Below are 15,263 nucleotides of genomic sequence, written 5' to 3'. Positions count from 1 at the left end.
GTTTCTCTTCCAGCTCCCCCACGGACCCCCAGGACCCCCACCTTGCAGCGATCTCCTTTTATCCTTTATCTTTGCCCCCAAGGGAAACAACTCCGACCCTCCCAACACTCAGACTGTTTTAACCTGTTTTTAAAAGCCAGTTTCCAGAAAGGCTCCAGGTGCAGCCTCGCCGGCCTTTGTGCGCCTGGCCTGCCGCCGCAGGGGTCGGGGGCGGTGCCACCGTGACTCCGCCCTGCGCCCGGCCCGGTTCTCCGGCTTGGAGCCCCGCGCAGCCGAGACCCGCGGGCAGGCCAGTCCCAGGCCGCGTGCTCTGCAGTCCGCGGCCGCCGCGCTACGAGCCCGCGCTGCTGCGCGCCCAGGCTGCAGAGCTCCCCCGGAGCCCTCGTCCCCGTTACGGTGCCGGCGCAGGGCGGGCCCAGTGCTCTCTATGCCGCCAGCCCCGGGGCTGCGGAGCCGGCCGGTTGGCTCCTGCGATGGCGGCGGAAGGGGAGGCTGCGGCGAGAGGTGAGGCTTCGGGCGGGCGGCCCCAGGTGGGTGAACGGCGCCGGACGCGCGGGAGCATCCCTCGCCGCGCTGGGGGCGAGCGGTGGGCGCCGCGACGCCAGGTGCTGGGCACAGTTTGCGGAGAGCTCTTCTCGCCCCGGCATCACCTCCGATTGGCTCCAGGACCAAGGTCGTCCCTTGGGGACACAGGTGCTGCGCGGCGTCCCGCGCGTCCTCCCGGGGAGAGGGAGGTGGGGGAGTGCCCGGGGTCGCCGCCGGTCTCGGGGTTACCCGCAGCCTCCCATCTTGGCCCCGGCTGGACCTTTTGGCGAAGGTGACCTGGAGAGGGACCCTCTGCCGACCACCGGGGATCCCACTTCGTCGTCTGCAGGGACTGCTGCGGGGACTTCTTAGATTTCGTTTTTTGTAGGAAGCTGTTGTCATAAGCCATTGAAAGAACTCGGGTCCTGCGAGCCTGTATCCTCTGTGCTGGAAACACTCAATCTCCCGGAACCCGTTTCAAAAACTGCCCAGCGGTGGGGCGGGCAGGGGGGGCAGGGGACCGCGTGGAGGCGGGTCCACCGCACCTCTCACTCGAAAATGACAGATTGCCCCGCAATAACCCTCAGTCAGCGAGAGGTGGCCCTTTTACCGTTGCTGCTTTAGGAAAGCCAACGTTTGAATTCGTTTGTTTTGTTTCATATCTAAGTGGAGTTTTCGTGAATTGAGTTGGAAGCGTTGCTGTTTCTTTTTCCTCCCTCCAGTATGCATACACTGGCAACATTGTGTGGTCTTGTCCATTGAGAGACCACTCGCAATTCTGGGATGATTATAGAGTACCTGTTTGGTCAAAAGGGAGTCAGGGAAAAACAGAAATAACTAAAGGAAAACTGAGTGGCAGAGAGAATTTCAGGGACGCCATTGATTTAATCCGCACTGTCCTTTTGGAATATGGTGAGGAGTTGTGATTTTTCTCTGAGATACAGCAATGAGAAGAGGTGCTCTTGAAAACTTTATACAGCTAATGGGGATTTGGATCGTGGGGAGATTTCCAACATTCTGTCATGTGACTATGTGAAGTCTTTCTGGATGACATAAAGATGTGGGTAAGCACTGTTTTGCAAAGAGAAGACAGTATATATGGTGTTAAGTTCAGACATGTCACTGGGGTTAAGTTATTTATCCTTAGCTTTAGTTTCTTCATCTGTAAAATGGGGATAATTCTAGTATCTGTTTTATAGGGTTGTTAGGATTAAATGAGATATAAATGCATTTAAGTACATATAAAGTGCTTAACCCAGTACTTGAGAAATAATAAGTGCTCCACAAACCTTAGCTTAATACAATTATTAATTTACAGCTCCCATTTGCTTTGTGAAATTGACGAATCTTGTCTGGTTAATTAAAATGTTATCCCACCAAGTTAAAATTGGCCAAATTGAAGAATATTTGGACTTTACTGAAAAAAGAGAAACCTAAAAATGCACCCACCCATTCAAAGAGCGGCCTTCATCGCAAAAGCCTTCTGGACTTACAAGATTTCAGGCAAATAGCTTATTGCTCTTTAGCTGAACACCAAACATGCAGCTGGGAATGATTAAAATTAATCCTTCTTAGGTAAGAGTAGCAAAGTTTCAGTGGGGGCTGGAAGGGCCAGCATTTATTGAGGGCCTGTTACATACCAAGCATTGCATAAGAGATGCCTTCCTTAGTTCATAGCAGCCCTGTGACGAAGGTGGCATTATCTCCATTTTGCAGATGACATGAGAAAACAGGCTGGCCCACAGTTGCACAGCCAGAGAAATGACAAAACTGGACTCAAGATCTGTGGCTACTGGCCATGCTGCTTTCCTTTCTTTCCTGTCTCCCTGGGAGGCGCTAATGAGCGATGTGCGCCCTTTCAGACCCCACCCCCCACCGCCACCTGTAGATAAAAAGGGTGAAACACATGTTGTTACACATTCCCCTATCCCTGGTGGGAAAACAAAACAAAACAGGTGTCTATCAGAATCCAGGACCATGTTTTCCTTACACAAAATCCCTAAAGATTTCTTTTCCCTAGGCAGTTTGACGTTAAGGTCCTGGGAGTAAAATACCAATCTAAAAGTAGTGGGGAGAAAACCCTCCATGGTGGTTACCCTGCTGAGAATAACTTCAGGGCTGCTTTTGCAGATGGCTGCCAAAAATCAGCTGGTGCCTAACATAATTGCCTGCTCAATTTTTTGACAGGCTTATGGTAAACACCAAGGTTAAGCAAACTGCCAAATGACTGGATGTCCTCCTGGCCAATGATTCCAGAATTCTTGGAGTCAGGGCCAAGGCAATCATGCAGGAGAGGCACATTTTCAAGATGGACCACCTGAGATGGTTTGGGGTCTTGTTGTCTGTGGGACAGCTCTCTCGCCTTCCCTTTCTTACTAGGGCATGTTTTCACCTGTGATGTTATCAGACAACTCTTTCTAAGGCATAGTTCTGCAATTATAGTGGCTTAAATTCATTTTTGTGACTCAGAAATTAAAAAAAAACAACATGTCCCAATCAACTTTGCATAAGCTGCCACTCCTGGCCTGGACCCTTAGGCAAAGCTTGAGCCTGAGATGCGTTACTCAAGATAAACCAGGATGGACTAAAACTGCTTTTCACATGTTTGGGGCAAGGTTGTGGAGCAGGTGGGAAGTGAGAGGAAAAGAGAGAATGGGGGGAGGTAGGGGTGGAATAAAGAGAGAAGAGGGGAGAGAGTAAAGGCGCAAGAGGGAAGGAAGGCGGAAAGTGAGGGAAAGAGATGGGGAGAGGAGAGGAGAGGGTGGAGGGGAGGGGAAGGAAAATGAGAAGGGGCAAGGCAAGGAGCTGGGAGAGGGGAGAAGAGGGGAATGAGGCAGGGTAGAGGTGAGAGCATGGAGGGGGGTAGGGACTGCCAGCTCATCAAAGTTTGACTCCAGGAAAAAATAAAAAGACATTTAATGTTTAAAATATGTAGGGAAATCCAAAATATTAGTAAACAGTGATTTTACTTTTTTTCTTGTGGCAAGACCCTTGGTTCTAAAAAGCATGGTCTCTTTCTGTGCTGTAAACATTGATTACAGCAACCTTTCAAAATCTCTCCCTTTACATAAAGTTCAGGAAATCATAAATTTGGTAATAACAGCTCATTCTAGTAGCCCTGACTTCAGTTGTCCCATTTAGTTGAAGACCTCCAGCTTTCCACTGTGACAGCTGAGTTACACAGCTGCCTGGGGTCTGGGTCACGAGTCAGCATCAGTACGGTCATCAGCAGTATCAGGGACTCTGAGCAGGTGCCCTGCAAGAGACGAGTGTACCTGAGACATCTGCCTGGTCATCTTTCCTCTCCTGGTTTCTGCAGGCCTGCTCCCTGCAGTCTGTTCCCCCCACCAAATCCCAGCCTGTCTGTACCCTCCCCCTGCCTCACCCAGTGCCTCCCTCCTTCCTGGCAGGAGCTGTGAAAACTTAAAAGAACCTACAATTTAAACTCTTATTGGAGCTGGGACTACAGCTGGAAGATCTTCTCTGCAGCTGCTTGTAGTATTTCTGGATATTTACTGATCATTTATGAAGCGCTTAGCTGTGCTTATGCCCATTTCTTCTTATGCCCCCATTTTCTTCTCTTGTGTGACGTCACATTTAGCAGTACTTCACAAATACCCTTTAAATTATATCACCTTAGGCTATAATATCTCACCTCCCAATTAAAAAAAAAATTTCAATGTATTTATTTTTGAGAGAGAGACAGAATGTGAGAGGGGGAGGGGCAGAGAGAGAGGGAGACACAGAATCCAAAGCAAGCTTCAGGCTCTGAGCTGTCAGCATTGAGACCGACACGGGGCTCGAACGCATGAACCATGAAATCATGACTTGAGCCGAAGTCAGTTGCTTAACCCACTGAGCCACCGAGGCGCCCCTCCAATTTTTAAACTTAAAATATTTTACAATTTCTTAAAATATTTTAAATCAGTCCAGTTATATAGTATTAAAATTCTCATTTGAAAATACTTAAATATTGTTTGGTACGATAGGAAAATTGTCATTTATCCAAATAAGTTATTGGTATCTCATTTCCCTAGTCTTTAATCTTACCATTTAAATCTCTAAATAATATCTTTACAGAGAGATAAAAACAGAAGCTGGAGGAAAAGGAAATATGGAGAGAATCATTTTTTCACTCAACATGGTTTGCATTACAGGATATTTATTGAAGGTGAAGATTATTGCCAGAAAACAGTAATTGCCAATATATTCAAAATGTTTTAGTTCTGATATTTTATGTATTTTTTTAAGTAGATAAGAAATACACTTTACCATATGTTCCAAACATGTTGCAGGCAAAGTGGAGAGTCATCCACTGGCTTTTTCTTCCAAAATGTCTCCATTTTGTCTCCCTATTATGTCCTGTAGTCTGTTATATGAGGGCGTCTGCCTTTCCCCATGTGTTTTAAACTTTGCTCCCTGCAGGTGTTGCTCAGGCTGTTGTCTGCTATTGGAATGCTCCTGCCCTCCAGATGGGCATGTGGAAGTCTTACCTTGTCTTGAAGGCTGAGCTCAGGTGTCACTGTGTTTTTACTTGCCTGTGGAGGAGGACAGCTGGTATATAGGGAAATGAGCATGAGCTTGGGAACCAGGCCATTGGGAATGTGATCACCAGTTTCATTATTTACTAGCTATGTGACCTTGGCCAAATTATTAAACTGCTCTGAGCCCCAATTTCCTTGTCTATAAAATGGGGGGTAAAAATGCTTAACTTGGAAGCTTATGTGGGAATTAAATGAGATGATTCCCAGAGCCTCTCCTCTCCCTGTTATGGAAATGCTTCTCCCCTTCTATTTTCACACTGTAGTCTTTTTGTGGGTCTGTTGTAACATTTGGGCCTGCTTGCCCCAAGTTATTTAGGTAGGTTTCTTAGCTCCGGCCGTGGTTGCCCGTTCCTAGGAGAACAGGGTTGATTCTTACTCATCTTTAAAATCTCCAACTCCTTATACCTGTTAAATGCCTAATAAAGGTTTGTTGATTTTAAATAAATAACGATTGGTCTAATGTGTGGACAGCGCTGGTTCATTCATAAACTATCCATTAAATACAAACTACTGTACTAAGCACACTGAGATGAAGAAATGGATAAAGAAAGAAAAATGATTCAAGAGCTTATAAATAGGTAAAAAGCAGTCAAGGTATATGTAACAAGATAGAACCTAGTAAAATCTCTAGTTTAACTGCTGAGAGTGAGCCTCACTACCCAAAGGAGAAATCACATCTAGTTCAGCGGGGAGGGACTCACAGACTTTAAGAGAAGGTGCTAACTTTAGTATCAGTGGGTAGATAATTCTTGGGGAGGTAGCCAAGAAGAGGGTCTTTCAGGACAGAGAATAGGAGATATGCAAAAGTCATCAGTAACTAGTTCTATGAAAAATGCTGTTGATGTTTTGATAGTGATTGCATTGAATCTGTAGATTGCCTTGGGTCGTGTAAACATTTTAACAACCTTGATTCATCCAGTCCGTGAGCATGGTATAGCTTTCCATTTATTTGTGTCATCTTTAGTTTCTTTCATGAATGTCTTATAAGTTTTCAAAGTATAGGTCTTACACATCCTTGGTTAAATTTATTTCTAGGTATTTTATTCTTTTTGATGCAATGATAAATGTGATTATTCTCCTAATTTCTCTTTCTGCCAGTTTGTTATTAGTGTATAAAAATGCACCGGATTTCTGTGTATTAGTTTTGTATCCTGAAATTTATTCTAGTAAGTTTTTGGTTTTTAGGGTTTTCTATATGTAGAATTATGTCATCTGCAAATAATGATAGTTTATTTCTTCCTTATCAACTTAGATGCTTTTTATTCCTTTTCTTTGATTGCTGTGGCTAGGACTTCCAATGCTGTATTGAATAAAAATGATGAGAATGGATGGCCTTGTGTTGTTCCTGATCTTAGAGGGAAAGCTTTTAGTTTTCCATCATTGACAATGATGTTAACTGTGGGCTTGCCATATGAGGCCTTTATTATGTTGAGGTATGTTCCCTCCATTATCCCTTTTTTTTAAAAAAAATGTTTATTTTGAGAGAGAGAGCGAGTGAGCTAGAGAGCTATAGGGGAGGGGCAGAGAGAGAGGGAGAGAGAGAAGCCCAAGCAGACTCTGCACTGTCAGCACAGGGCTGGACATGAGTCTGATCTCATGAACCTCGACACCATGACCTGAACCAAAATCAAGAATTGGACATGTAACCAACTGAGCCGTATAACCACTTTTTTGAGAGTATTTTCTCATGAGTTATGATGGATTTTGTTAATTGGTTTTTTTTTTTTTTTTTTGGCATGTATTGAGATGATCATATGGTTTTTGTTCTTAATTTTGTTATTGTGGTGTTTCACATTGTTTGGTTTGTAGACATTGAACCATCCTTGCATCCCTGGAATAAATCCCACTTGATAGTGGAGAATGATTTTTTTTTTTTTTTTTTTGAGAATGATCTTTTTAGTGTATACTTAAACTTGGTTTGCTAGTATTTTGTTGAGAATTTTTACATCTATGTTCATTAGAGATATTGGTCTGCAATTTCTTTTTTTTTTTTTTTATAGTGTTTTTTTCTAGTTTTGGTATCACAGTACTGCTGGCCTTATAGAATAAATTTAGAAGCATTTTTTCCTCTTTAATTTTATACAATAGGTTGAGACAGATAGATATTAACTGTTTTTTAATGTTTGGTAGAATTCATCTGTGAAGCAGTTGGGTACTGGATTTTTGTTTCTTGGGGTTTTCTGTATTTTGTTTTTTGTTTTGTTTTTGTTTGTTTGTTTTTGACTACTGATTCCATTTCATTACTAGTAATTGATCTGTTCAGATTTTCTCTTTCTTCCTGATTCAGTTTTACAGGATTGTATGTTTCCAGGAATTTATTCATTTCTTTTAGGTTGTCCAATTTGTTGGCATATAATTTTTGATAGTAGCCTTATAATCCTTTGTATTTCTGTGCTTTCCATTAACTCTCCTTTTTCTTTTCTGATTTTTATTTGAGTCCTCTCTTTTTTTTTTTTTTTTTTTTTTTTTTTCTTGATGAGTCTGGCTAAAGGGTTATCAATTTTCAAAGAACTAGCTCTTGGTTTCATTGATCATTTTTATTGTTTTGTTTTTAGTCCCTATTTCATATTTTCTGCTCTGCTCTTTATTGTTTCCTTCCTTCTACTACTTTGGGCTTTGTTCTTTTTTCTAGTTCCTTTAAGTGTAAGGTTAGATTGTTTAATGTTGTTTTTTGTTTCTTGAGTTGGGCCTATATTGCTCTGAACTCCCCTCTTAGATCTGCTTTTGCTGTGTCCCAGAGAGTTTGAATCTTTATGTTTCCATTTTCATTTGTCTCCATGTATTTTTTTTATTTCCTCTTTAATTTCTTCATTGACCCATTGGTGGTTCAGTAACATGTTTAGCCCACATGTTTGCATTTTTTATAGGTTTTTTTTTTCTTGAAATTGATTTCTAGTTTCATACCATTGTAGTCAGAAAAGGTGCCTGATATGATTTCAGTTTTCTTTAATTTGTTGAGATCTGTTTTGTGGTCTAACATGTGATCTGTCCTGAAGAATATTCCTTGTGCACTTGGGGGGGGAAAAAAAAGTATATTCTGCTGTTTTTGAATAGGATGTTCTGTATATATATGTTAAGGCCATCTGATCTAATGTGCTGTTCCAAGCCACTATTTCCTTATTGGTTTTCTATCTGGATGATTTATCCATTGATGTAAGTGGACTTGTAATGTCCCCTATTGTGTATTATTGTCAGCTTTTCCTTTTATGTCTGTTAATATTTGCTTTATATATTTAGGTGCTCCTATGCTAGGTACATAGATATTTACAATTGTTCTATCCTCTTGTTGGATTGATTCCTTTGTCATTACACTTCATTTTCAGTTTTTATGTAACTTAAATCTGAAGTGGGTCTCTTACAGGCTTACAGGCAGCATATAAATGAGTCTTTTTTTTTTTTTTTTTTTTTGCGCTATTCATTCATGCTGTGTCTTTTAATTGGAGCATTTATTCCATTTACAGTGAAAGTAATTATTGATAGGTTTGTACTTGTTTAATTGTTTCCTGGTTGTTTTTGTGGTTCTTCTCTATTCCTTTCTTCTTTTCTTGTTCTCTTCACTTGTGATTTGATGACTTCAGTTTATGCTTGAGGTTTTTCCATTAATTTTTTGCGTGCTTGTTATAGGATTATGGTTTGTGGTTACTATGAGGTTTCTATGTGACATCCTGTGTATATAGCAGTCTATAATAAATTGGTCACTTATGTTTGAACACATTCTAAAAACACTACATTTTTTTAATTGAAAAAAACTGTTTAATGCTTGTTTATTTTTGAAAGACAGAGAGTGAGTGTGAGCAGGGGAGGTGAAGGGAGGATCCAAAGTGGGTTCTGTGCTGTCAGCAGAGAGCCTGATGCAGGTTTGAACTCACGAACCGTGAGACCATGACCTGAGCTGAAGTCAGATACTTAACCAACTGATCCACCCAGGAGCCCCTATTTAATTATTTTTTTTAATGTAAACTCTACACCACATGCGGGGCTTGAACTCATGACCCCAAGATCAGGAATTGCATGCTCTCCTGACTGAGCAAGCCAGGCACTCCAAAACACTGAATTTTAACCCCATCTCCATGTCCTATATATATGATGTCATATTTTACATCTTCTTATTTTGTTTACCCCCTAATTTTCATAGATATGAGTAATTTTACTACTTTTAAAAAAATTTGAGTATAGTTGACATGCAATGTTATATTAGTGTCAGACGTACAATTAGTGATTTGACAAGTTTATACATTATCTTTTTACTATATTTACTATAAGTATAGTTACCATCCATCCCATTACATTGCTGTTACAAAATCACTGACTTATGCTCTGCTTTATTCCTTTGACTTACTCGTTCCATATCTGGAAGCCTGTATCTCCCTCTCTCCTTCACCCATTTTGCCCAAACCCCCACTACCCTCTGGCAACCATGTTCTCTGTATTTATAGTTCATATTCTGACTTTTGTTTGTTTATTCATTTTTTATTAGATTTTATTTATGAGTGGAATCATATGGTATTTGTCTTTTTCAGTATGACTTATTTCACTTAGCATTATATGCTCTAAGCCATCCATGTTGTCTCCAATGGCATGATCTCATCCTTGTTTTTTATTTAATTTTTTTTAATGTTTATTTTTGAGAGAGAGAGCGAGCACGTGTACGCAGGTGAGGGGAAGAGAGAGAGGGAGACACAGAATCCAAAGCAGGCTCCAGGCTCTGAGCTGTCAGCACAGAGCCCAACGCAGGGCTCGAACTCACAGGAACTGAGATCGTGACCTGAGACGAAGTTGGATGCTTAACCAACTGAGTCACCCAGGTGCCCAGATCTCATCCTTGTTTATGGAGGTGTAGTATCCCCATTGTCATATATACCACATTTTCCTTATCCATTTGGCTTTTGATGCACACTTAGGTTGCTTGCATGCCTTGGCTATTGTAAATAATGCTGCAATAAACATAGAGGTGCCTATATCTTTTCGAGTTAGTTTTTTTCCTTTCCCTGGATAAATACCCAGTACTGGAATTATTGGATGATATGGTATTTCTATTTTTAATTTTTGGAGAAACCTCTATACTTTTTTCCACAATGGCTATACCAGTTTGCTTTCCCACTAACAGTGCATGAGGGCTCTTTTCTGTCCACCTCCTTGCCAGCACTTGTTATTTCTTGTGTTTTTGGTTTTAGCCATTCTGACAGGTATGAGGTGATATCTCTTTGTGGTTTTGACTTGCATTCCCTTGTTAATTAGTGATGTTGAGCATCTTGTCATATGTCTGTTGACCATTCATATGTCTTCTTTAGAAAAATGTCTATTCAAGTCCTTTGCCCATTTTTAAATTGGATTATTATTATTATTTTTTTTTTTTTGGTGTTCAGTTATATAATTTCCTTATATATTTTAGATATTAACTCATCATTGAATATATCATTTGCAAAGATCTCCCATTCAGTAGATTTTCTTTTTAGTTTTGTTGTTTTCTTTTCTATGCAAAAGCTTCTTATTTTGATGTACTCCTAATAGCTTATTTTTGCTTGTTTCCTTTGCCTTATGAGACGTGTAGAAAAATATTGCTATGGCTAATGTCAGAGAAAATACTGCCTATGTTCTCTTCTAGGATTTTTATGCTGTCAGGTCTTATATTTAGGCCTTTAATCCATTTTGAGTTTATTTTTGTGTATAGTGTTAGTAAGTGGACCACTTTCATTCTTTTACATGTAGCTGTCTAGTTTTCCCGGCACCATTTATTGAAAAGACTCTCTTTTTCCCCATTGTGCATTCTTGCCTCCTTTTTAATAGATTAATTGACCAGATAAATGTCTGTTTATTTCTGTGGTTTCTGTTCTGTTCTATTGATCTATGTGTCTGTTTTTGTGCCAATACCATACTGTTTTGATTAGTACAGTTTTGTAGTGTATCTTGAAATTGTGATATCTCTAGCTTCATTATTCTTTATCAAAATTGCTTTGGCTATTTCAGGTCTTCTGTTGTTCCATATACATTTTAGTTTTATTTGTTCTAGTTTTGTGGAAAATGCTGTTGGTATTTTGATAGAGATTTATTGAATCTATAGATTTCTTTGAGTAATGTGAACATTTTGACAGTATTAATTCTTCCAATCCATAAGCATGAACTATCTTTCCATTTGTTTATGTCATTTTCAGTTTCTTTCATCCGTATTTTATAGTTTTCAGAGTACAGGTGTTTCACCTCTTTGGTCAAGTTAATTCCTATGTATTTTATTCTTTTTTGGTGCAATTGTAAATGGTGTTGTTTTTTAAGTTTCTCTTTCTACAATTGTTGTTACTGTATAGAAATGCTACCAATTTCTGGGTATTTTGTATCTTGCAACCTTTCTGAACTTGTTGATTACTCCCTATAGTTTTTTAGGGGAGTCTTTAGGATTTTCTATGTATAGTATCATGTCATCTGCAAATAGTGACAGTTTGCCTTCTTCCTTACCAGTATAGATGCCTCTTATTTCTTTTTCTTGTCCGATTGCTGTGTCTAGGACCTTCAGTACTATGTTGAATAAAAATGGTGAGAGTGGACATCGTTGTCTTGTTCCTGATCTTAGAGGAAAATCTCTCAGTGTTTCACTGTTGAGTATGATCTTAGCTGAGGGTCTTCCAAATATGACCTTTTTTATGTTCAGGTGTGTTCCCTCTAAACCCATTTTGTTGAGAGTTTTTATCATGAAGCGGCATTGAATATCGTCAAATACTTTTTCTGCATCTATTTAGATGACAATATGATTTTTATCCTTTGTTTTGTTGATGTGGTGTATGATGTTGACTGATTTGTGAATATTAAACCATTCTTGCATCCTGAGAATAAATCCTACCTGATCATGGTAAATGATTTTTTTTATGTATTGTTGAATGCAATTTGCTAATATTTTGTAGAGAATTTTTGCATGTATGCTTAACAGAGATATTGGCCTGTAGTTTTGTTTTTTGTGATGACTTTGATTTTGGTATCAGGGTAATGCTGGCCTTGTAAAATGTATTTGGAAGCTTTCTTTCTTCTATTTTTTGGAATGGCTTAAGGAGAATAGGTATTAACTGTTCTTTAAATATTTGGTAAAATTGATCTGTGAAGTCCTCTGGTCCTGCGCTTTTATTTTTTGGTAGTTTTTGGTTACCAATTCAATTTAATTACTTGTAATAGGTATGTTTAAGTTATCTATTTCTTCCTGGTTCAGTTTTGGAAGATTTATGTTTCTAGGAATTGATTTCTTATTGATTGTCCAGTTCATTGACATATATTTTTACATTTTCTTCTCTTATAATCCTTTTATTTCTATGGTGTCAATTGTTACTTATCCTCTCTTATTTCTGATTTTATTTATTTGAGTCCTTTCTCTTTTTTTCTTCATGAGTCCAGCTAAGGTTTTTTCTCTTTTGTTTATCTTTTCAAAGAACCAGATCTTGGTTTCAATGATTTCTTTCTGTCTGTCTGTCTCTACCTAATTTATTTCTGCTCTGATTTTTATTTCCTTTCTTTTACTCACCTTGAGCTTTATTTGTTCTTCTTTTCTAGTCCCCTTAGGTGTAAGGTTAGATTGAGGTTTTTCTTGTCTCTTGTTTCATTCTTTTGCAGGTAGCTGTCCAGCTTTCCCAACACCATTTGTTGAAGAGACTTTTTCCCCATGCATATTCTTTCCTCCTTTGTGAAAGATTAACAGACCATATAATCATGGGTGTATTTCTGGGTCTCTGTTCTGTTCTACTGATCTGTGTGTCTATTTTTGTGCCAGCACCATACAGTTTTGATTACTACAGCTTTACAGTATAACCTGAAGTCTGGAGCTACTTAATCTCTTAAACTTTTATCCCTTTTTACAGAAAGAATAAAGAAAGATTAATAGTAAAAGAGAAATATAAAACAAAAAATGAAAAAAGAGAGAAAAAAGAAAAAGTGAAAGAAAATAAAAGAGGAGAAGAGGGGTGCCTGGCTCAGTCGGTTGAGTGTCCAACTTCGGCTCAGGTCATGATCTCCCAGTTTGGGAGTTTGAGCCCCGTGTCAGGCTCTGTGCTAACAGCTCAGAGCTTGGAGCCTGCTTCGGATTCTGTGTCTTCCTCTCTCTCTGCCCCTCGCCTGCTTGCTCGCTCACTCTTTCTCTCTCTCTCTCTCTCTCTCTCAAAAATAAATAAAACATTAAAAGAAAAGAAAAGAGGAAGAAAGGGAAAAAAACAAGAAAAACAAAACTGACCAAAAGTAAAACAAAAGAAGAGAAATTTTAAAAAGAAAAAACATAATAAAATAAAAAATTCAAGAATACAAAATAAAAACAAACCAGAGAAACACAAAACCATGACCTGTTTTTGGTGTCCCAACAGCACAGGGCAGCTGGTGTGGGCTTGCGGATCCTAGGCTTCCTGATGTTTCAAGCTCCTTGAGCTAGACACTGCTCAGTGTGTGCTTTTAAGGTGGAGAGTGCCGCGGTCCCTTTGCACCTTTAAACTGTCGCTTTTTTTTTTTCTTGTGCCGCAGTGTGACTGGTGCTGGTGTGTGCTTGAGGACCCTGGGCTTGCCTGAGGTCACAGGCTCCCTGTGATGACTGGATCCACCAGTTGTGGCATCTGGACCTGCCCCTTTTGGCGTCCAGAACCTGCCCTGGTCTGCACTTTTAGGGTGGAGGGGAGAAAATGTTCCCATAGTTCTTCTTCCCTTTTAAACCATGGCTTTTTTTCTGTGTCCCAGCACCAGCGGGCTGGTGTGGGCTTGTGGATCTGGGCTTCCTGAGGTCACAAGCTTTCCGTGATGATCTGACCCACCAGTTATGGCATCACGACCTGCTAATTATGGCATATGAACCCACCTGTTATGATGTCCAGACCCTGCTCCGGTTTTGGCTTTTAAGGTGGAGGGGGAGAGAGTATTCCCACAGCTCCTTTTAAACCTGGCTTCTTTCTCTGTGCCCCAGTGTGATTAGGGTGTGGGCTTGTGGACTCTGGGCTCGCTCAAGTTGTAAGCTCACTCAGATAATGGGTAAGCTCACTCATTATGGTATCCAGATCCTGCTCCAGTCTAGGCTGTTGAGGGGGGAACACAACTGTGTCCTTCAGTCTCTCTGACCTGGAGAGTGTTCCAGAGCTCCTCCACCTCTTGGCAGATTTCTAGAGCAGTCCCTCCTATATGCTGGTTCCTCTTTTAAACTGTGGCTTTTCTGTGCCCCCAGGGACAGAGGGGTCTGTTCCCAGTTCCTCAGTGCTGTCTCTCTCCCCACTTCTGTTCACGGTGTTGGGGTGGGGGTTCTCTTTGTTTCTGTGTCTCTCTCTTCCTGTTCTCTTGCCATTCTCTCTATCTTTGTTCAGTAGCTCTTCAGTCAGCCCTCAGTTCTTCTTCAGGAAGAATTGTTCTATTAATAGGTGTAATTTGGTGTGTTCCCTGGAGGAGGTGAGTTCAGAGTCTTCCTACGTTGTCACCTTGAACCAGAACTCTAATTTTACTACTTTTGTTTTAGCTTTTATACTAGTTTTATAAGTGATTGATCTACTCCCTTTGCTATATGTTTGCTGTGACCAGTGAATTTTTTTCCTTTTATAATTTTCTTACCTCTAGTTATGTTCTTTTTTTTCCTGCCTTTGAGAAGTCCCTTAAACATTTCTTGGAAGTCTAGTTTAGTGATGATAAACTCCTTTAACTTTTATTTGTCTGAGAAACTCTTATCTCTCCTTCAATTCTGAATAATCTTGGCAGGTGCAGTATCCTTGGTTGAAAGGTTTTTGGTTTTTTTGTTTGTTTTTTCCCCTCTTTCAGTACTTTGAATGTATCATGCCACTGTCTTCTGGCCTGTGAAGTTTCTGCTAAAAAACCAGCTGATTGCCTTATGGAGTTTCCCTTGTTCTTAACCATTTGCTTTTTCTCTTCTTTGAAGATTCTCTCTTTAATTTTTGACATTTTAATAATTATGTGTCTTGGCTTCTCCAAAGAAGACGTCCAGATGGCCAACCGACACATGAGAAAATGCTCAACATCACTCATCACCAGGGAAATACAAATCAAAACCACAATGAGATACCACCTCATACCTATCAAAATGGCTCACATTAACAACTCAGGGAACAACAGATGTCGGTGAGGATGTGGAGAAAGAGGATCTCTTTTGCACTGCTGGTGGGAATGCAAACTGGTGCAGCCACTCTGGAAAACAGTATGGAGGTTCCTCAAAAAATTGAAAATACAACCACCCTACGACCC

The 15,263-nt window shown here is 40.2% G+C and overlaps 1 protein-coding gene across 9 annotated transcripts in view; it reads left to right on the top strand.

Annotated features, from left to right (window-relative positions):
• The first annotated feature begins 261 nt into the window (after positions 1–261).
• BMAL2 (basic helix-loop-helix ARNT like 2) overlaps positions 262–15,263 on the top strand; it is a 122,881-nt gene continuing 107,879 nt past the window's right edge. For 6 of the 9 annotated variants that reach the window (XM_019452294.2, XM_019452293.2, XM_019452297.2 and 3 more), the window contains exon 1: positions 268–504. In XM_019452294.2, coding sequence (XP_019307839.2) covers positions 428–504 — 77 coding nt within the window. In that variant the 5' untranslated portion in view covers positions 268–427. Of the gene's footprint in view, positions 531–15,263 lie in introns of all 9 variants that reach the window. The other 3 variants (XM_019452290.2, XM_019452296.2, XM_019452295.2) reach the window with 3 other exon arrangements.

The sequence above is a fragment of the Panthera pardus genome, unplaced genomic scaffold, assembly GCF_024362965.1.
Source record: "Panthera pardus isolate Hobbes unplaced genomic scaffold, ASM2436296v1 HiC_scaffold_6, whole genome shotgun sequence".
Classification (NCBI taxonomy): Eukaryota; Metazoa; Chordata; class Mammalia; order Carnivora; family Felidae; genus Panthera; species Panthera pardus.
Note: the sequence above shows the minus strand (reverse complement) of the source record. Positions and strands in the feature narration are given on the sequence as shown.